We start from the raw sequence: 23800 nt of genomic DNA, 5'->3' as shown, positions 1-23800 counted from the left end.
AGGCATGGGGTTAATTTCCAGGAAATATCAGGAAAAATTTCTGCAACATAGTATCTAGAGTTACTAACTTTCCTTACCTTGTATCATGACGGAATGTATTTATTTCTCACCCTGGGCAGATCAGGTCTCTTTATGTTTCAAGGACAGAGCTAAAGGGATCAGTGACGGAAGAGGTTAACAGAACAGAGGGTAATGGGCTGCTTCCAGTTTCCAGCAAGTGATGTTGCTGTGGCAAATGATGTTTAAGCAAGTGGCAAACGATGTTTAAGAAGTGATAAAAACCTGAGACTTACTGGAGGTGAAGCTACCGCCACAGGTGGCCAGGGTAGCATAGACCCCAGGAGCTTTGGGCAACACTTTCCCCTGCTCTGTGTGACTGTCCCGGGCACCTCTGCATGCACTGGGCCCTTTGTTTACTGGTGTCTGCACATTCAAACACAGAGCATCATCAGCATTATCTAAGCAGTTGCCTGATGACATCACAATGAATTTTAAAAGATCCTTTTCTCTTTTTTTCCCCTCCTTTGGGCCATGGGGAATACCAAGGAAAAGATATGAAAATACACTTTTTTTTTTTTTTAACCCAGTGATAAAATACACTTTGAATTAAATAAAACCTAGTGCATGGTTTATCAAACATCAGCTTAAGAACTCCTCAGGCTAACTGTATTAATAAGAAGTAATAAAAGGACTGGTGATAAAAGTTTCTTAGTTGTGTCTTATATTTGTAGCATTGAAGTTCTACAAACTGAGTTATTGGCCTGTCAGGACTAATCTACAAGATGTTATTAACATTTTTAATGCTAAATCTAAACAGTACTTATTGGTCCATCTTCAAATATAGATATGTTGGTAAATGAAGATTTTGTTTTTATTTGCATAGCATATTAGCACTTTCCTGCTGCATTAGTGTTTTAATGGGAAAAGTATACACATATAACAGGGCTAATCATCATATTTCAAATAAAAAAGAAAAGGCAGAATCTTTTAACCTTGAGGCTGTTATAAAGGACTAGGTGAAGGTAAATAAAATTGATATATGAGGTAAATGGTGATGCTTTTTTTTACTCAATTTCAATATTCCCTTATTTCATTATTGCTCTAGAAATCGGGATTAGACAGCACTTCTGACTAATTAACCAAAGGAGGTTTGACTAATAGAAGGAGATTGCAAGCATGATTAGTTAAATGATGATGTACATAGCACTTAATGATCATTATCATTTATTCTAATATCAGTGGTAATAAATAGTGAAACTGTTTAAGCCAAATGCTGTCACATCACAATAATGTAGATCATGGCTAACGCTAATAATTTCTAATTTACTTGGAAATCAATGGGACATGCAGCTTTCTTAATGCATGTCAATTCTTTCTTCAATAAATTTATAGGCCCTTTTAAAGTAAAAAAAATATTTAATATTTATCTCTTTACCTAGACTACATAACAGGCAGTCATTCCACCATTTGCCTCCAAAGCACCAACAGTTCTAGTTATATTAGCTAGCTCCTTGGTCTTCCTAAGGTTTGGGTAATGTATCAAGACACTTATTTACAAAGATCCAATGACTATAACCACACTACTGTTTCAAGATGCTGGTTTCATCCTAGTCTCTTGCTTTCTACGGATTCAGTGGGAACAGATTAGTCATCAAGTTCTTAATGCATCACTGGAAGGCTACTTTTGCTCTAAGAAACAAACTAGAGTGGCACTTGATTTTCTCTATTACTCATTTCCATCACTATTTTTGCTCACATTAAGAATTACAAGGAAAAGAAGATTCAGATTGGTGCTGCAAAATCGCTGGCCTATGTTATCTACAGAACACACACGAAAAGGTGGGGAGAATGTCTGTTTTCTATGGAGAGGCACATTCATTATCTTGAGCTAGAGACACTACACTATTGACTCTTAATCATGCCCTATCACTCTTTAGGAATGCACTTTAAAGAGGCTTTTCATTTCTGGACAGCATAAAAATGAAAAGCTGAGCACTAGGACAGACAGAAGTCCCCTTTAGGTTCTTAGCACTGGAAGAGGAAAAAGGAAAAGGAAAAATGAAAAATACAAGTGCAATCAGCTTTTTTTTCTTTTTTTTTTTTTTAGAAGAAAAGGATATTAGATAACTAATGAATAAAAGAAGAGATTTGGCTTCTGTCTATATTTTAATGGGGACAAACTAAGTTACTCTTGGAGATGTCGTCCTATCTCGATTGCCTGCCTGTTGCCCGTTATGACCTTTAATATTCCTAATTTTAATTTTCTTTAAGGTTCATGGTTACTTTACAAAGAAATGCAAAATGCTTCCAGTGAAATAGCAGTTCCTTGTCTCTGACTCTGCCTTATACATATTCCCCCTGCTATTTCTCTTTTAAAAAAAAAAAAACAAAAAAACGTTTATTTATTTTGAGAGAGAGCAAGCAAGGAAGCATGAGTGGGGGAGGGGCAAAGAGAGAGGGAGGGAGTGAATCCCAAGTAGGCTCTGTGCTGTCAGAAACTGCTGAGCTCAATGTCACAAACTTAAAATCATGATCTGGGCTGATACCAAGAGTCAGATGCTTAACCAACTGAGCCACCCAGGTGTTCCCTCCCCTGCTATCTCTTGATTAGCCAATTTTTGACTATAGTTACTGATTTCCTATTACGACAGACCAAAGCTTAACTTCCTCACAGGTTGTTTCAAAAGGGCTGCTCTCAACATGGCTTCCCCCAGAACTGAGAGAGGGAAGCAAAACAGAGCACCTAAGATGGAAGCCATGGATCTTTCATAACCAAATCTCAGATGTGACATACCATCAGTTCTGTATTCGGTAGGTTACTAACCCTGGAAAATGTGTATGAGAGTTCTGTGTGTTACATAAGGATATGAACACCAGGAGGCAATAATCATTTGGGTCATCTAGGGAGTCTGGCTACCATAGCGTTTATATTGTTAGACTGTAAAATTGCACACAAGGCTATGTCAAATTCAAGTAGTGTACTATGATTATATATCCTTCCCCCGCCCCGCCCGTTAAATTTGCCTGTACTTTTTTTCTTAGCACCTACCACTTGTCCCATACTTGTCTCCAGAGCTTTTTAACACAATTATATCTAATTGTATAAATATATACAATTATACAAATACAATTGTATACACTAAATACGGTTGCACACATAGCCAAACAGATCAGATTATCTGTAAGTCCTACAATTTACTCCTGAGCTTCACCAGAACTGTTTATGCTTTTCCAAATATATACTACTTTCTTTCTGCTAGCATGTTTTTCATATTGAAAGATACTTTTAGGTTTTTTTTACATACATCTTTTATATTTCAATGAAGAAAAAAAGAGGATGATATATATATATATTATTATGGTGTTACATTAAATATGGTGTTATTCCCTACATTTTCTCTGTTTACTAAGAGTCCTTTGGGTTTGTTTTTTCCTTCTTTTTTCATGTTGAATGATTTACTCAAATGTCAGCTGATGAATCCTTGGCTCAAATTAGTGTTTAAGAACAAAAATTTTGAGTGTGTTTATTAACTAGTGAGCTCCTCCATGGGATGTTCTTGCAGTAATCTAGCATTTTTTTGAGAGAAGGGAGCCCGAATGCTAATACCTGAAGGCCTTTTCTCTGGACTGTTCATTATCTCCAGATGAATAATCTGACACATACTTGGAGTATAAGCTTGGCTCCTATGTAGTAAAGACTAAGTGGTAGGAAGGGGCCAGAAGAGGATTTTGCCATTTGTTTCTCCCGAAGACCTTCCCCAGTGTTCATACAATCCCTATTTTCAGTGGAGTACCTCAACTGGCTTGTATTCTAATTCTAGAGCATCTAGCAGCATACTTTTTTTTTCAGACAGCATACTTCTCATCTCCTGGAGGGATGTAGGAAAGGGTGAGAGGTAAGTACAGCACAGTGGTGACAAGTCTGGATTTGGAGCTACTGTGCCTCATCGGAGGTTGAACTGTTCCTTCACGATGCCCGAATTTTCAGCTCTATGCCTTATTCTTCCCATCAGTGGTTCCTGAACCACTCGTGTGGAACCGTGAGGACTCATTAGGGTCACCTGTTGTGAGCTGAATTGTGTCATCCTAAATTTATGTTGGGAGCCCTAATACCTGGTACCTGTGAATGTGACCTTATTTGGAAATTGAGTCTTTGCAGATGTAATCAAGTTAAGATGAGCTCAAACTTGATTAGTGTGGCTCTCACTGAATGACGAATGTCTTCATAAGAAGGCCATGTGAAGAAGGCAACAGGGAGAAGGCCATGCGAAGATGGAGACAGAGATTCAAGTGACTCAGCTGTAAGTCAAGGAACACCAAGGCATGTCAGCCACCACCAGAAGCATGGAAGGAGACAGAAGACAGATTCTCCCTCAGAACCTCTACAAAGAACCAACCTTTGCCAGCACCTTCAGACTGTGAGTCTCCAGAATTGTGACAGAACAATTTCCTGTTGCTTTAAGGTCCCGACTTTACGGTAGTTTGTCATGGTGGTCTTAGAAATGAGAACACCTGGATTCCAGTTTTTTCTTTCTGCACCCTTTTCTTCTCTATTCTGTCTTTATATGTTGTTTCCAGTTAAAGATGCCTTTATTTCAGAGGAGTTGACATTGGCTTTTACTGCTCCTTCCCTCAGTGTCTTTGCAGTGAATCCCAAGGAGAAAAGGAGGTTAAAACATCTTTTCTATTTTAAAATTAAAGGTTGCTAGCCCTTTCATTTTTCTTCTTTTTCTCCTTCTAAACTAGTTCATACCAATTAATGCACTTTAAGTGCAATATAGGAACTATTCACAGAAAGGAAGTTAATTTCAATCTAATTAGTAAACCCATTCTGCTTACTGCTGTCATTTGGCTTAAGAATTTATAATAACTTTCTAGTGACAAATGCACCACAGAAGGTAGGTGGAGAAGGGGAAAGAATGAGGAGGAACAAACGTATTGAACTTATTAAATGTCTACTCGATTCTAAGCACTGTGGTACTTTCACACACTTTTATTTAATCTTCCCGGTAGTCTATGAAACATGCCATTTCTGTTTTACCACTGAGGAAGAGGAAATTCAAAGGTTAAATAATCTGCTATAGTCACCCTGTTAGCAAGTCAAACCAAGAAGTCGGTCTCTAAATCCCAAGCCTGACCCCATGCTGTCTTTCAAGGTCAGACCGGCTAGATCATTTAAGGCTTCTATAAACAGAATTCAAAAATCTGACTGGTTTTATGCTTTCACAAATGGTCAGTGAATAAGAACCACTGCTCTTTTTGTAGGTAACTACTATGTGCCTGGCAGGCACTTTGCAAAACATTCATTTTTAACACTGACAACAGTCTTGAAAAGTGGTTTCTGGATCCGGCCACTCCAGACTGACCTTTAATGAGGACAAATATAAAAATAAATCTATGGGACCTTAGCAATAATAAGGTTAGCACCAAGAGCTCTTTTCATAGGAAAGGATCTGAGACATGTAATACAGTTGACACATGCCAGGAAGGAGACCCGCCACACGAGGGTCCCCACTATCCCTGTTAGATGACTTTTTCATACGTGACACAGCGCCCCAACGATGCTGGAGCACACATCATGTTCCAACACAGTTTCCGCGGCTTTCCTAAATAATTTCCATCCCATTTGAAAGTAGGAAATATCTTATCCTCTACAAAATGGGATGACTCCTCTTGAAGGGTGCTCTGAAGCCCTCTCAGCCTGCCTTCTGCCACACTGAGCACCATGGTTACATTTGGAGATGAACTTTTAGAACCTTTAGGTTATAGGGAAACTGTCCTTTGTCCCATGGCCTGGGAGGCACCTTGGCCACCTTTCTTCCCCCTCAGACTTTATAGACTGGTATCATTGCACAAGTCATAGTCTCCCTTTTCAGATGCAAATACTATCTCGTCTCCCCAAGCAGTTACCTTTCACAGTCCATGCAAGGACATTTGCCGCGGGTCCTTTAGCACCCTTGCCTCTCTTTCTACCCAGAGACTCGCTTTCTGTTGGAGACCCTATATCTTAGTTCTCAGAGAAAACAGATGTCATCAGGTATGACCTCCAGATTCCTCCTTACTCAGTATTTGTAACCACTTCTCTCTGTACATCCTTCCTTTCTACTGTCCAGGTACTCCACAGTTGTTTTCTCCATGCCATCCCCCAGGAGCCTCACTCTAACTACTACCCCACTAAATAGTCATCCCTCCCCTCCAGAGCTCCTTCCCTTCACAATACCAAGACCATAATAAAGTCAACGACACACAAAAGACAAAGAAACATAACCTACTAACACCAGGACTCATTCTAGTTCCAGCTGTTCCTAGCTATGTCTCTTCTTTTTCCTCTTTCATATCCAGTTTTTTATTTTTATTACTTTTAATGTTTATTTTTGAGAGAGCAAGCGCACAAGATAGGGAGGGGCAGAGAGAGGGAGACACAGAACTCGAAGCAGGCTCCAAGCTGTCAGCACAGAGCCCAACGCAGCGCTTGAACGCAGGAACCAGGAGATCATGACCTGAGCCGAAGTTGGACACTGAACTGACTGAGCCATGCAGGCGCCCCTATATCCAGGCTTTTAGAAAGAACAGCCTCCACTCCTCCAGCCAATGCCATCTGGCTTCAGTTTCTTCTATTCTTTAGAAACTGCTCTTCCTGAGGTGGTTAACAGCACCTGTGTCCTCAGGCCAGGCCACGTTCAGCTGCTCCCCTATCCTTTCCTTACCTGGCCTTTCTGAAGCCTGGGGCTTGGTTCAAGCCCTTCCCAAGCTCCTTCCCAAGCTCCTCTTTCCCTTGCCTGTTCATCCAAGTTGTGAAGCTCAGATGAGCGCTGCAAACTATCCTTCCCAGGAAAACTAATGACTGTCCCAGGCACAAATGATACCTTTCTCCTCCCTGTATCCTGGGGGAAGCTTCCCAGTCGCACCATTTCACTCAGTCTTAACTGTTTATCCTAAACAATTTCTTTGTCATTAAAACTGTAGATCTGCCAACCACTTGACATGTTTTTCACATTTGTGATTATGTCAATGCAACTTTAGTTCTCAAATGACAAAATTACAGTAAAAGTGGTTTCCTTTCAAGGATATACATGGAAAAATATAACATGTAAATAGAGAAAAATTGTCGCAAGTCAGTAATCAAACAACAAAATCAATTATCTTTTAATTTTTGGGGGGGGGGTTGTGGGCAGAAATTTGATTAAATCAAGAGATCCTCTCACTGGAAAAGAAAATATGCCCAAACACAAAATCTGAAACAAAAGGACAGAGTTCAAGGAGCTTCTAAAGTCTGTCCACTGGCTCCTTCTACACTCAGATTCTGAACCTTCATCGTGAGAAAAGGGAGAAATTTAGAGTGGGCCAGAAATTTTGAAAGATCATGTAATTATAGTCCACCATGGAACACAAACAGAACAAAAGACATTAATCATAACAACTATTTCAGGGAAGTCAAGGACATTACTTTCCTTAAGCAGTAGACCTTTATCCCTTCTCACTCAATTTAGTTCCAGACTTCAGCACACATTTGTGAATGCTCATTAAATGAAAGGCATTTGCTATTTCTTGCATAAATGTCCTTTTAAAGCAACTTGAAGTCCTCACAGCTTGAGAATTTTTTAACCTGTTCGTGCTTAAGAGTGTATAAGATAATGACTAAGCCAGAAGGTTGTCCCTGCCTTGACTATAAATTAGAAAGGCCATTCTCTTCTGCCCACGGGGCATGCTTATCTAGGAGGAGCCCTGCTGAGTCCATTCTTCCTTTTGCTTGAGTACATCGTAAATAGGAGAGACTGATATTTGAATAAAATGTGAAATCACCCAAATTGTTTTACACTCCTGGCCTAGAAAAATCTCCTTAAAAATATTTAAGTCTTTTTTGACAGTTCCAGGTAGCATTTGATTCTGCTGGAAAGCTCCAGTGTAAGGGTGTCAAAAACAATTAGTATTTTATAATAGCTCCCTTTCTTTCTTAGGTAGTTAGTAGGGCACAAGTTCATCGGAAAAAGAACAAAAAATATTCTCAAGACAATGAGCCAATGACATTTAGCCAAATCATATAATTTTACTTTATTATTCTCTAGGCTCTTTCTACTTTAAATTCAGATACAGTTTAAAGAAATAAAAGTGTTGGTTGTCAACATTCACTTTGATAGATAAGGTGTTCTAGACAAGGAGTGGTTTGGTGTTGTCTTCCCTGTTTTCAAACAAGCCTTAAGGCAGCTAGTGTTCGTAGACACTACTGAAAACCTTACTAACTCCATAATTCTGCCTCAAGACAAATTCTTGCTGTTTGGGGAAAGGTAGGTCAAGAAATAAAGAGAACCCAGGACTGAGTAGATTAGGGAGGGGGTTATGTGTGAAGTTTTGATACATCAACCACAAAGCCTGTCTTGTATGCGTCCCTTATTGTGTGGAGAAATATGCTAATTCAAAGATATCTAACTAGCTTCACTTTTAATTCTGACTTCAAATCTTAGAGTAGCAGAGCAGCTGTGCCTGGCGGCAATACAATCTTATTTCTATAAAAATCTTTCAAAGCTCCATATATAAGTGGAAGAGTAAAAATAGATAATCAAATCCAAATTAAGGCTATTAAGAATTGATTTAGTGTAAAGATAATATAGCAAGATTTTGTTTAGGTTATGGATGTTCACTAAAAATGTGTAATACTTGTTTGCCTAAAATTTTGATTATGTTTTATCTTATTTTGTCACAGTTAAATAGTTTTATCATTAGGGGTTTTAATTGCATATAGTTTATAGAATTCTTTCTGATTACTCTATATCCATTTAACCGAGGCAAAAAAATCCCACTGTACTAAAGGAACCTACTAATGAAGATGCAATCAAATTGCAGGCAGATGTACCACAAGGTGTGGCTTAATAGTTCACATTTGTGAATCCTTTGTTACGAATGTCTTACAGAGTCTACACAGCGTGCAGAGGCCAAGTCCTGGAAGAGGGTAGGAAGCAATACATCCTGAAAAATACTAGTCACACAGTGGTAGATCACGGAGTTGTAGCAACAAACAAGCAACAAAAGGAGAAAGAAAATGAGGAAATCAACTCTTTGCAAGTCTTCTTTCAACCTCCATAATGTTGGCTCCGCTATCGTGCAGTCTCCCAGACTTCTTCATCTTTCTTCTGTCTCTTGCTCACTTCGTTACCCACCTGTGTCCATTCCTGAGGTGTAGCACTCGACTTGCCATTCTCTAGATTCAAAGATTTTTCCTTTAGATAACTCAGTAACTGACACAGTGTTAGCAATTCTCTGTGAGGGTCTCTTAACCCACAGCTCTAGACCTGGCTTCTTCCCTCAAACCTTGGTAAGTTCTTTAATTCTCTCCCCATCCCCTTGCAGCCAATCCGTGTTGGCATCAAGATGGCTGTGAAATACTTCTGACTCTTTTGTCTCTCCTACATTTCTCACTTCAGTTCCAGAAAAATTGCTCGGACCTGTCATTTTCCTGCCCCCAAACCTCAACAGTCCAAATTCTTGATTTGGCACCAGACTCTACATATACTTCTTTCCTATCTGGTCCTATATTTTCAACCAGATGGTTTGATTCACGAGCACCCAAATATGCTATAATCTTTATAAAAATGCACTAATAAATACTTTGAGTATCTTGACTGAAAAGGAAGTCTTACTATTTTCCACAGACCAAAGAAAATCTTCAGATTTGGAATGCACTGCATTCAGTAAAGAAATGAGATAATGCCCTGTACTCATTAGCAGATGCTTTCCTTTGTTTTATTTACTGTTGTTAAACTCTGCTTGATTAAGCAGGGGAAAGAAATCTAATTAATAAGCAACCCTCCACTTCTAAGGAGTGAATAATCCAATCAAGATTGAACTGCATCCTCCCTATTTGATGTAACACCTTTTGAAGCCTAGACCACTGATGATCAAATATCTCCTGATGACAGATAACATTTTAGGGAGGAGATGAGAGGGGGTTAACAGTGTTCACAGCTGGAGCTTTAGCAATTAGCATATTAAGTCCCACTTATTTGGGTGACATCCAACGACCTGATTCTGCTCAATATAGTACATTAATCGTTCCATTCAAACCTAAACATAAACATGTCTGTTCATTCAACACACTCTTACTAAACACCCATGTGTTAGGCACCAATGCAGCTAAGTGCTGAGGTTATAGCAGTAAACAAGTCAGATAGCTTTGATCGCCTTGTCCCCACCCTGACGGGACTCACACATAGAGTGGCAGACACTGAATAAGAATATTTTACAGGAAATGACTACCGCAAAATGGGAAAGCCACGGTGTTATTAGAGCATACAGTTTTACAGGGTTCAGGCTGGGGTTCATGAAGAGCCTCCTGAGAAAGTCCACAAATGTTGCTCTTTCTTGGCTCACCCTTGCCCTCCGGCTTTTGGCCTCATTTCTACTCATCTCTCAAAACTCTGTCTGGATTTCAGGTCCTTCTAGAAGTCAAGTCTGGATTGTCTTCATAAGGTCTGGATCGGTCTTCCACACTTGTAGATATTCCCAAAACATTATGTATTACTTCTATCCTGGCATTAACCAAATGTATAGCAATTGCTACTCATCTGTCCCAAATGCATGATGAACTCTTAGGTATGGTAAGTGCCTAGCAAATGCTTAAGTTTTGCTAAATTGGGGCACCTGGGTGGCTCAGTTGGTTAAGTGTCCGACTTCAGGTCATGATCTCACAGTTCATGAGTTTGAGCCCCATGTTGTTGGGCTCTGTGCTGACAGCTCAGAACCTGGAGCCTGCTTCAGATTCTGTGACTCCTTCTCTCTCTGCCCCTCACCGGCTCACACTCTGTCTCCCTCTCTCTCAAAAATAAATAAACATAAGAAAAATTTTTTAAAAAACAAGTTTTGCTAAATTAATGAATGAATAAAGTTTTCGTGAGGAAAAATATTGGACATTTAGTTTCTGCTGAGGCTTTCACAGGCAACACAAAAGGTAAAAGAAGTTATGGTTTTAACCAAAGTATTTTTGGTAGCAATTCGGAGCACAGCACAAGGACTGGATCATTCATACATGAGGTCATCTTCTGCCAAAATATACACTGGAACATTTTAGCTGCAAGGTCCCAGAGGATATTTTACCAGGATCTTCTAATTCTGAATTATAAGATGCCTGATGTCTGTATCTACATCTGTATGTGTATGCATAATCTAAAGCTCTATACAATCTGAATTTATACTCTATACAATCTAAATGTTCCAGGATCTTTCTAACAGAGTATAAGGTGGCTACAATTAATACAGATGTTTTGATACAGAGTTTATCAAAAGAAAAAGTGATCATAATTCCAGAAGATGAGTCCTATCTAGAGGTTAAATCTGGGAACAAAAGACAAGATACACTGGAGGTTAAGACATATCTGAGAGGGTGAATCTCAATAGGTCAACCTTATGTCAAGAAGAGAAAAAAAATGTACACACATGGCTCATCAGCTCAAGGGGGTGAAGGGGAACAGATCCTGATTCAAGCAATTGTACTCAGGAGGGCAACATGGCAGAGAGATTAAGAAGTCAGAATCAAAAGTCAGACAGGTTCAGGTTCAAAACTTGGCACAGGACCATAAACAAACTTCTAGACCTATTTAATCTTTAGTTACTTTCAACAACGAAAGGGAGATAAAAATATTGACTATCCGATATGATTATTGCCAAGATTGAATAGGATGATACATATAAAAATTCTGCATAGTGCTTGGTATTTAGCAAGCCAAATAACTCAGCAGACATTAACTTATTATTATTAATACCTTTACAGATATTATTTTACTAAGGATATAAGCCAAGTTTAAAATAATTGTATAAAATCTTAGAAATCTTTAAAAATAGGTTATGAGATAATATGAATTACTATATATGCATGTAGAAAATATCAGACATTAGTTTTAAGTACATATGAAAGCAGATTAAAAAGTAAAATAGGTTTGAGTTACATTTCATTCACTTAGTTCAGTTGTAGGGTTAGCATTTTCAAAACAAAAAGGAATGCTTAAATAGCAAGATTACAAAATACTCTGAAATATCATCTTTTTCTAAAAATAATCATGATCCTTGCTGCAATCATGATACTTTCCTTAAAAAAATCTACACTTTTCAACATGCAGTCAAGTAAATCTAACTTCTTTATACACAGAGTTCTTAAAGAGTAACTGGTCATTTGAATTTTTCCCCATGTGGTTAGAAATATGAAGGGAAAACACAACAGAAATATTGATAGAAAATAAGTTTTAAAAAGACTTTAATCCACTGCATTTATATTAGAAGAGACTTCGACCTCTGTGATACATCGATTTCCACTGGTTTGCTATATAATCTATTCGCTTAAGTATCACAATAGTCTTAGAACTTCAGATAGCACATGTCAACTTGAATAAAGATAGAAATGCAAGGTTCATCTGCTTTTATGCAATGCACCAAAATACCACAATTTATAAGTAATTATAGATGAGCCTTTATAGACTGGACACTTTACTGACATAATAGTAAGAAAAGGACTAGGTTCCCCAGGCAATGCATAAAATTATCTTGAATGATATTCCTCTACATAATACCTAAAGTACTTATTTTAAATTAAGCATAGCATGGGTATATGTATGCCATTATAATCATGCCATGGTCATTGTGTTGGCCGTGGGTCTTGGATGATTCACAATACGGGCTGCATTGTTTATTTTATGCATTTTATTACTAACAAAAAGTAATCCAATGTAGCCGTATGTAATCAAAAAAGAAATGTGATGGGAATCAGAGTTGCATTTTGGTCATATTTATGTCACTAACTAGCTCTGTACTCCTGGGAAGTTTTCAGCTTCTCTCAGTTTCCACTTATTCATCTACAAAACAAAATAGTCTCTAGGGTCCCAGGATAGCTCTATTCTCCAGAATTTCTGCCATTATTTACCATGTCGCAATGACTCCAAATCATAAACCCAAATTTAGGAATTACTTAATTACCTACAGTGAATATCTCTGACATACTACTACAATTCCTTTTTCTACTGTTAGTGTAGAGAAAGGGCAAACGGTAACAAACACATACTGTTGAAAAGACTCAGAAGACCTATTTAAAAATTTGCTGTAGATATTACCTTTCCTCTCATTTATTAAACATCTACTGTATACATTTTACCTTGAGCAGTAAGCATCTATCCATCTATTAAGATTAATTACCCACATTCTCGTCTTTTTCTTTTTTACTTCACAAATTTTTTTAGGCTACCCTAGAAATTTGACACAGATTTCTATACTCCGTCACACATTCACATTTCCAGAAATTAACTCATCTGCACCCAAAACAACCCTTCAGTGCAAATCTGTCAAGTATTTTTTCCATTTATAACTCTGGCATACTTTGGTGACAATCTCACTCTGTATAAATGACAATGGTAGTCGATAAACTTGCTTATGACTATGGAAGGTAAGCAGAACCCTGTAATATGGGGACAGTGAGAGAAAGAGAACCGACATAAGTAAAACCGAGTCAACATGAACTGGCACCTTGAAGAGAAGAAGAGGGCTCCATGGAGGTGGTGTGCAGAGGTTGGTCAGGGACTTTTGAAAGCAGTCAATCTCAGCTAAGTATCAGAGACTAAGTTAACCCACCTTTTTGGTGATTCTGGTACATCCTTCCACAATAATAACACATGAGGCTCATCTGTGTTAATGATTTTGTCAAAATGCTAGTCATAGTATTTCCAGACTTTACTGGCAAATATGGTAGAGTAAAATAGGTAACAGATTCAATATTTCAAATTGTATCCTGATATAAGGTAAATCCTATGTAAAATATTACTTTGAGAGCATACTGCTTTTGAAAGGATACATTGGACAACAGTGATCAAAAATGTGTGACATAATCTCAGATAATAATTTTAAAAATTCATCTGAGATCTGAAAGAACTCTATATACTACCTCAAGGCAATGATGTAAGCATGAAACATGAATATACAATCTCATAGCAAATAAGTACAGCTACACATTTCTATTATAGCTGTATCTAAACGTGAGAACTTCCCAGCAGCCTATTAAAATAATAGATCAATAGGACAAAAGTAGATAAGAAGAATGTGCAATTTATGAATGCGGTTTATTACCATGGTTACAAACTTTCAGAACAGGCCTCTGAGACATGGGACTGAAACTTTGCCGAATATCTGTTAAAAAGAGAGAGAGAGAGAAAATTAATATAGAGGTCTGTTCATCTCAAAAAGTGTTACAGTATTAGACTGTTTTCAAAGGTGAAATAGGTCGGGACCCAAAGCAATGCTTCAATACCCTGAAATACTTGAAGCAATGATGTTATGACTTTTACTTCCCATTTAATTATGCTACTGTAAACTCCACTGGGATAAGGTGCATATGGTTCTTTAGATGAGACTTGTCACACTAATCAAGATTTTCTAGGTTCAGTGCTTTGATTTGTTAATGTGCCACTGACATCGGCCAACTGGAATGCTTCTCTCTCTGACATTTGTCACTGCAAGGGAAGGATTAAGCAAACTCATGGAACTTCTGAAGAGTTGTTGCCCACAGCACTGCATGCTTGACACATGACTTGAAAAGAATTAAAAGGAAGGGAAAAAAAGGTTGTTCTTTGTGATAGTTCCCTAGAAAGTAACATGAAACAAGTATAATGTTCACCTTTTGGCTTTGGTGTCCTTTTTCTTCGGTCGCGGAAGGCAGCCCCCGACTGCAAAGCCTCCAGCAGACTATCCATCACTCCTGTCTCATCACCCTCTGTGAAAAGAGATGCAGGGAATTCTATCAGCCCTCGGGGTTACCATAGCAATGTCAAAGCATACACAGAAGCTGGTGATGGTGATGGTAGGGGGAAGAAAGATCAGATGCCAGGACTAAACCAGCAATTTTAAGATAAGATAGGACTTTAACTCTCTCATAAATCAAATATCTTTTAATGAAATCTGTCTCATTAGTGTCTGCGTTACTGTCCACTAAAGAGGACTGGGTTCCATTGATTCACTTCAGAGGACTGCTTTTATAGTCTGGCGGCACAATAACTTTAAATAGAATGCGGTTCTAGTCATATCTGTGTCGCGGGTTATCATAAATCACATTTCCCTTGTAGAAATGGGTTATTTTCAAAGCACCAGCTTCTATTCTAAAATCGGCCGGGTGTAGGAGAATGTTCTTGTTGTTGTTATTGAGAACTCTGCTGCCTAAACTCATTGCACAAAATTATATTTCCAGGTTAACTATTGTGAACATGCTCCCAACAACTGAGTTTTCATATCAGAACTGACTTAGGTGACACGGAATAATCGCTACAAACTTTTACAGAATGTATGAAAAGTTTGTCTTCTGTAATGAAAAATAACAGAAGAGGCTCTCAAATACCTAAAATATTTCATCCCATTATGATTAGTTTAAATTGATATTCTGTATATATTTACCGAAAGATGTGGTTATAGAGTCAATTCTCTCTGCAAAGAACAGATTATTTTGTAATATTTACAGCTATTTATAGCTGTCAAAGCTAAATATTATTGAAAAGCAGTGGGAAAAAGAAAAGCTTCAAAGAAACTGCTGGCCCAATCCCAAATTCAAGTTCAGTGTCCAGAATTGAATTAATTTTTTTTAATGTTTATTTATTTTTGAGAGACAGAGAGTGAACAGGGGGAGGGCAGAGAGAGGGAGACACAGAACCCGAAGCAGGTTCCAGACTCAGCTGTCAGCACAGACCCTGAAGCTCACAGACCTTCAACAAGCTGTGAGATCATGACCTGAGCCGGAGTCGGATGCTTAACCGACTGAACCACCCAGGCGCCCCAGAACTGAATTATTTTTCACCCAAAATAGTGCATGAGTTGCCAGGAGTCACATTGTGTCTAGTTAATCCCAAATTCAAATTTATCTCATATAGCACCAGTAAGCTCTGAAGCAGAACTAGGATCTTCAATCCCCTAGTCACAAATTTTCAGTATCTCTCACTTCCCACAATATAAAGTACCAACTCTTTCACTTGTCCCAACACTTGATTCCAATTGCTTTTCCAATCTTATATCCTCCAACTTCATGACCTGCTCTTTAGCTAAAGGCAACTTTAAAGCTGTGGTTCTTTACAAATCTCTCTCCCATCCTTCACTCTCCACATGGAAGTTCTGTGCTTCAGCCTCCCAGAGCTGATGGCATTTCTTGGCCTTCACTCCCACAGCGTAATGGAAAGAATATAATACGGAAGTAAGGAGACACGCATTCTAGTCTGAGGTCTCAACACACTACCTGTGAGACACTGGACTAGTTATAAAATCATTCCTGACAAGTGTAATAGAAAGAATACCTTTCTAGGGTTAATGAGAGAATCAAATGAGATAATACAAAAGAAAGCACTTGATAAATTGCTAAGTGATATAAAAATGTAGGGGAATAAATTCATAAATGAACTCCATAGCACACTACAGCAAGTTTATGCAATATTTGATTGTGTTTCAGGCACTGTTTTAGATACATTATAAATTAAATAACTTTTATAGTGTATTTTACTATGTTCTTGAATATCATCATTTCTAAGGGAAACTGATCAGAAGTACCTATGAGAAGTAGGCCCTGGAATGGGAAAAGATATTTGCAAATGACATATCAGATAAAGGGTTAGTATCCAAAATCTATAATGAATTTATCAATCTCAACACCCGAAAAACAGATAATCCAGTGAAGAAATGGGCAGAAGACATAAATAGACACTTTTCCAAAGAAGACATCCAGATGGTCAACAGACACATGAAAAATGCTCAGCATCACTCATCATCAGGGAAATACAAATCAAAACTACATTGAGATACCACATCATACCGGTCAGAGTGGCTAAAATTAACAACTCAGGAAACAACAGGATGTGGAGAAACAGGAATCCTCTTGCACTGTTGGTGGGAATGCAAACTGGTGCAGCCACTCTGGAAAACAGTGTGGAGGTTCCTCAAAAAGTTAAAAATAGAACTACCCTATGACCCAGTAATAGCACCGCTAGGAATTTACCCAAGGGATATAAGAGTGCTGATGCATAGGGGCACATGTACCCCAATGTTTATAGCAGCACTTTCAACAATAGCCAAATTATGGAGAAAGCCGAAATGTCCATCAGCTGATGAATGGATAAAGAAGATGTGGTTTATATATACAATGGAATACTACTTGGCAAGGAGAAAAATGACATCCTGCCATTTGCAGCAATGTGGATGGAACTGGAAGGTATTATGCTAAGTGAAATAAGTTAGAGAAAGACAGAATATCATATACGTTTTCACTCATATGTGAAACTTGAGAAACTTAGCAGAATACCATGGGGGAGGGGAAGGGGGAAAAATAGTTACAAAAAGAGAGGGAGGGAGGCAAACCATAAGAGACTCTTAAATACAGAAAACAAACTGAGGGTTCATGGGGGGGAGGGGAAAATGAATGATGGGCATTGAGGAGGGCACTCATTGGGATGAACACTGGGTGCTGTTGTATGGAAGCAATGAATCACGGGAATCTACCCCTAAATTCAAGAGCACACTGTAGACACTGTAAGTTGGCCAACTTGACAATAAATTATATTAAAAAATAAAAAACAAAAAACAAAAAAAAATTTAAAAAAGATACTGTTAATCACAAATAAAATTAAAAAAAAAATTTTTTTAACGTTTATTTATTTTTGAGACAGAGAGAGATAGAGCATGAACGGGGGAGGGTCAGAGAGAGAGGGAGACACAGAATCTGAAACAGGCTCCAGTGTCTGAGCTGTCAGCCCAGAGCCCGACGCGGGGCTCGAACCCACGAACTGTGAGATCGTGACCTGAGCTGAAGTCAGACGCTTAGCCGACTGAGCCACCCAGGCGCCCCACAGATAAAATTTTTAAAACGTGCATTTAGAATATTCATTCAACATATGCTTACTGAGGGCCTACTGTGTGCCAGGATATTATTAGGCACTAAAAATACCTAGGCCCCAAGAATTAACAAGACATGTCTTCTGATCACAAGAAGCAGAACAGTGTGATAGTAAGGGAGGGATCTGGACGAACTACTGGAGATGTAAGGTTTCCTAGTGAATTACGAGCTGACACATAAGCAGGAGTTAGTCATGGCAAAACGAGAGACAGAATAGCATACCTGGCAGAAAGGATAGCAGGTGCAAAGGCAAAAGATATGAATAAAAACAAAAGTGAGCTATAGTAAAGTATTGAGATGATTTATATTTACATGATTCTAATACAAACCTAATAACTCAGATTTACATAACTCTAATGCATTATTCCTCTGCAAAGAGAAACAAACATTAGCTATTTTTTAATTGTAGACTAGAATTCAATTTCCCTAACTACAAGTCAGTTCATATTCAAAATATTTATAGCCTGTTTCCTGCTGTGAACTCTTTTAAATAAATAGACTAACTGTGATAGTCAAAGCTTTGCTACGTCTGAATAACAGATCACCTTGTTTAATTAGTAAATGGTATTTTAAAAAATCGTACAGTGTCAAGGTAAATGGAGAAGGGAGAGCTAAGGATGAGTTACCTCTGAAGCAGAATCAATAGGACGTGCAGACAAGGAGAGGGGAAGCAGCTAAGGAGTCACACAGTCTGAGGTCTCTGGGGCCTATGACTAGAGGAGTAGAAAATATGGAAATATTTTCAAATAATATTGAGTTTGGTGGAGAACAAATGTTGAACATAATGAGTTTGCTTTTGGATGTGTGAGTACAAGGTGCTAGCAGGGACCTCCTGATAACTTCTGAAAGTAAGCTGGAAATTCTGGCCTCAAATTCAGACAAAAATTTCAGTACTATTTCCGGAAATCATTTCTGTATTACAAAAGACACTTGCTCAGCACTCTCGGCCAGACTCTGAGAAAGGTCCCGAAATACCAGGGGTGACTTTATCCTTGCCTCACAGATGCTAGTGGTCCTCTGGAAGTGCATAGGACTGAATCGGGAGAGGCGGCATCTTGAGAACCAGTGACATTTTATAAAGATGAGAAAAGAGAAAAGGCAGGGACCTGGTAAAGTTTGTTCTGTCCTTTATCTCACTTTTCCCAAACCAAGGCAGAACACTGAAAGTACAGATAACAACAGATGCAGAGAAAATCCTGAAAGGTTCCAGAACATTAAAAACAAACCATATAGGCTGCATACAAAGTATAAAATCAGAATAGAACTGGATTTCTCAATAGCAACACTGAGTTCCAGAAGACAAGATACAGATTTCAAATTCTGAAAGAGAAAGTATTTCCAATGAAGAAATGGTTACATGGCCTAGAAGTGGAGGATAGAAAATGAACACGCAAGTTTCCGACCACTCGCTCGTAAAAAACTACTGAAAGGCGTGCCTCTGCAAAAAAGGGAAGAAAGTAAGATAAAACAAAAAACAAAAAACAAACAAACAAACATGGGATCTAGGAAAGGGGAGGGGACAGAACAGCAAAGTGGGAAAAAAAAATTTCTCAAGATGGTACTTGTGTCCCCGGCTCAGAGCAGCCGCCAATTCAGATCACATGGGAGAAAAAAGCAATGGAGGAGAGAACCGTAGCCAAGGAACTAAAAGCAAATCTGCTGTGTTGAACCATTTGCAAAAATGACTGCTGCTGATTAAACAGACGTGTCTGAGAGTCTGGATAAAACAGTGACAGATATACCCAAGTACTAAGCAAATTAAGAAAAAAAAAAGTATAAATCTAGAAATAACACTGTTGCCCAACGGGAAACAATCATGGAATACTAACTGGAGGAATAAGGAGTATTTCCACAGCTGCGCCATTATAAACACTGGTTATTCTTGGACTATCAGGTATGATACAGTTGTAATGTGAGGGCGTCAGGGGTAGAGGAAAAGGGTACAAGGTCGGCAGAAAGCAAAAGGAAACTAAATCATCACTGATCAGGAACTCGTTAATGCCTAAAACAAATTAGCAGTAGTCTAAGCATATTATCTAGAAATAGAGAAGAGGTAAATAAATACCAGGAAAAAAAAAAAATCCTAAGAATTAAAAGTGGTTACCTCTGAGAAGTGGAAGGCAGTAGAGAAGAGGGAAAATACGCTATAAGCTTAACATATTTCATTTAGGAATGTGCAGACATTATGTTGATGTATATAAAGTAACGCCAGCAACAAAAGATTTCATGACAGGAAAAGATGACCAGGGAGGTGGAGATGAAGGAAGGTGATTTTTGGCCTAACTGTGCTTTCCTCTGAGAAGGGGAGGAGGAGAGGTAACAAATGGAATAACACAACATCATGAGCACCGTGATGGAGATCTCCAGCCCAGGAGGGACACTTGGTGTGGGGCGCAGGAAGAAAGAACAGCAGTCAGAGAAGGCCCCCTGGATACCCAAGACTTAAAGAGTTTTAGGTCTGCCATGGCTTTCCGAAGGCGGAAGTCCCTGCTCGAGCTCAAAGAACAGGCAGAGGTTCTGGAGGGTCCAGAAACACTTGGCGGGCTCAGATGTCCATGGGAGTGGAGAGCAGGGTCCCCGAGGGGCAGTACTGAGAGGTGCTGAGGGCACAGGGAGGGGACAGCTCCCCACGCACTGAAATAGGCCCAGGAATTTGGGGTTTGCCTTTAAAGGAGCCATCATTATTTTAACCTAGGACCTAACATGGTCAAATTCCCATTTTAGAAAGATCACTATGAGGAGGGATAACATGGAAGGCAAGGTTTGAGGATTTCAGTCTAGGCAAACGTGATCACAGGGCCCAAGGAAGGAATGGAAGTGTTGAAAATGCAAAAGAGAAAGGAAGAACAGAACAATCTTGGTCAGCCTGGACGGAAGTATTAAAAAATAAAGTTGAAAAAAAAAATAAAGTTGAGGTTAATTTCCAGGTATCTAGCTTGGCTAACTAGCTAGCTAGCTATGGATCAATAATATTCCCCAAGTAATGACTCATGCTTGCCTGGTGGTGGAATGGGGCTGAGCCTAGAGAGGCATTCATTTTTGGATATGTTGAGGTGTTCATGAGATGTCCAACTGCAAGTGATTCAAGGTGTTCAGGAGGCTGATGGTGCCTTAGCTTTAACACTAGAGGCAGAACTGGTTACCCTAATAGTTTTAACTTAGAAACACAGTGGTTGTACTTGAAGCTATAGGAAAGAGCATAGTGAAAAGGTAGAGAACACAAGTTTTGAATTCAAACAACTTGGATTGAAACACTGGCTTTCCAATTAGCCATCTGTGTGACTCTGGGCAAATTACTTAACTCTACTAACCCTCATTTTTTTTTCTCTTAACTTTCGTGTGGAAATAATAATAGTACCTGCTTCACAAAGGTTATTGGAGGATTAAAAGAGATACATCATGTCCAGGCACAAAAGAGAGTGCCTGGCACAGAGTAAGGGCTTAATGTCAGTTGATCTGTGGTGTGCTAGTTGTTGAAATGGCAGAGTGCGTGATCTCTTAGGAAGAGAGCGTGCAGTGACATGAGCTCTGAGGATAAGCCACAAGGCAAAGTAATGTGTAAAGGGAATGTAGGAAGAAATGAGCGTTCACAGCCTGTGACCATTTCCCATTGTGTTTACTCTGCATGCACTTTGAGAGCTCCCGTTTTTACCCCATTGTCCCCTACACATCTTCTGTAACTCACCACATTTTATAGGGCTTCAGCGGCAGGAAGAGATATAACGGAACTGGGAGCGGGGCTACGGAAGAAAAGCTCAGTCTCTCCAAAGAATTGTTGAAAAGTGTGCCGCTGATGCACAAAATTCATAGGCTCATAGTTTAACCCAACTCCTTCTAAAAGAAACAGTGACAGTTGCCCTTACAAAATTCCATGAATTATTTTTCTATGCTGCTGGTTATAGACCTTCTGGGAACCAGATTGTATCTGCTTTACTTGGTAACCCAGTTCAGTCTTTAACCTAGAACAAAGCTCAAAATATGACTTAAACCAGACAGCAAAAAGACAGGAATAACTTAAAGTCTTTGAACTTGTCTTAATCTAGTTGTGAAAGTGAAAATTTGAGTCAAGGGAGTTAGAAAGCCAATTTTCATTGGGATTTAACTGATAAAATGATAATTAGAACAGTTCTCTTTTATACTGTAGTTAAGTGGTTCAACCATAAGTAGAATTTTTATTAAAAAAACCCAAGATTTTAGGGATGCCTGGGTGGCTCAGTCATTGAGCATCGAACTCTTAGTTTTGGCTCAGGTCATGATCTCACAGTTCGTGGGATCGAGCCCCCCATTGGTCTGTGTGCTGACAGCACAGAGCCTGCTTGGGATTCTCTCTCCACACCTCTCTCTCTGCCCCTTCCCTGCTCCTCCCCCTCTCAAAATAAATAAATAAACATTAAAAAAAACCCTCAATATTTTAATATATTTTTTCTCCACTATTCTTCATTATTTGCACAATTTGAATTCAACACATTTCCTGTTATAACTTAGAAGGAAAAAAATTAAAATCTTTTATAAAGGGATCCTGGGTGGCTCCGTCAGTTGAGCATCCGACCGGCTCAGGTCATCATCTCGCGGCTTGTGAGTTCGAGCCTTGCATCAGGCTCTGTGCTGATAGGTCAGAGCCTGGAGCCTGCTTCAGATTCTGTGTCTCCCTCTCTCTCTGCCCCTCCCCTACTTGTGCTCTGTCTGTCTCTCTCTCAAAAGCAAATAAACATTAAAAAACAAAATAAAATAAATCTTTTATAAAGAAGTTTTTACTGTTTTCAGTTTTTTTTTTTTCTTTTAAAATAGAACGGTTAAGAACAAAATCAAGGACTCAAAGTGCTGGGCTTGAATCATGGCTCTTACTCTTACCAGCTGTGTGCCCCTTAAGGACCATCTTGTGCTTTCCCATCTCTTCATTTAGGAGGAGGAGGAGAAGAGCATCTACAAAAGGTTGTTTTAAGGATTAAGTGAGCTAACACATGTGAAAAGCTTACAATCGTGTCTCACACATGGTAAGGCCTCAATAGATATTAACTGCCATTTTTAATATTATGATGACTGTTCTTACTCACCAATATGGTACACATTGCTGACTGGCCACTGCAAGATATCCATTCCCTACCCTCTCCTTGTTTGCTTCCACTATGGAGGCTGGAAAAGTTAAAACCTTATTTTCTGAGGCCCCCTACTAGCAAAGCTAAGGGTGGCCATGTAATGAATTTCTGACCAATGAAATTTAAGTGGACATCTGCTAGAGTGCTTCTAGGAAGAAAAAGGATGCATATGTTTATAACCTCTCTACTTCTGCTTCCTATCTTGAATATCTACTGGAGCTATGACATAGCTCTGTCTGAAATCACATGTTACTACTTATCTCTTGCTATTTTGAATATGCTTGGTCCTGTCGCAGCCACCTTGTGTCATCTTGTAACTCTTGAGCACATACCATGGGGCCATTTTTACAGTTGCTCTGGATAAAATATAGGCTATCTTTTCAAAGCTTCAGTAAAAACATATTTTACAGGTACATTTAAACAAATAAACCATGTTTATTATACTATTTATTATATTGTATGCAAATTAGAATCTAATTTTACATTTTATATGAAATAAAGTTAAAGAAGTATTTGTAAAATAAAGTATTTTTCTCAAATGAACTCTCTGGTCTTCAAAAAAAATATACAGGGGTGCCTGGGTAGCTCTGTCGGTTAAGCATTCAACTTCAGCTAAGGTCATTTTCTCACGGTTTGTGGGTTCAAGCCTCATGTCGGGCTCTGTACTGAAAGTTTGGAGCCTGGACACTGCTTCAGATTCTGTTCTCTCTTTCTCTGCTCCTCCCCCACTTGTGCCCCCCACCTCATATAAATAAATAAACATTTAAAAAATACATCCATTATCGGATGTCACAAATAAAGCATGATTCTATTT

The 23800-nt window shown here is 38.8% G+C and overlaps 1 protein-coding gene across 6 annotated transcripts in view; it reads right to left on the bottom strand.

Annotated features, from left to right (window-relative positions):
* The window catches only part of DIAPH3 (diaphanous related formin 3), a 508403-nt gene that overhangs the window by 122045 nt on the left and 362558 nt on the right, over positions 1 to 23800 (bottom strand). For all 6 annotated transcript variants that reach the window (XM_086710920.1, XM_025923546.2, XM_086710913.1 and 3 more), the window contains 2 exons: positions 14645 to 14740; positions 14098 to 14157 (listed from right to left, as the gene is read on the bottom strand). In XM_086710920.1, coding sequence (XP_086567046.1) covers positions 14098 to 14157; positions 14645 to 14740 — 156 coding nt within the window. The remainder of the gene's footprint in view (positions 1 to 14097; positions 14158 to 14644; positions 14741 to 23800) is intronic.

This window comes from Puma concolor, chromosome A1 (assembly GCF_028749965.1).
Source record: "Puma concolor isolate L17-30 chromosome A1, mPumCon1.1.hap2, whole genome shotgun sequence".
NCBI classification, from domain to species: domain Eukaryota; kingdom Metazoa; phylum Chordata; class Mammalia; order Carnivora; family Felidae; genus Puma; species Puma concolor.
The sequence above is the reverse complement of the archived record's forward strand: the minus strand, read 5'-3'. Positions and strand labels throughout refer to the sequence as shown.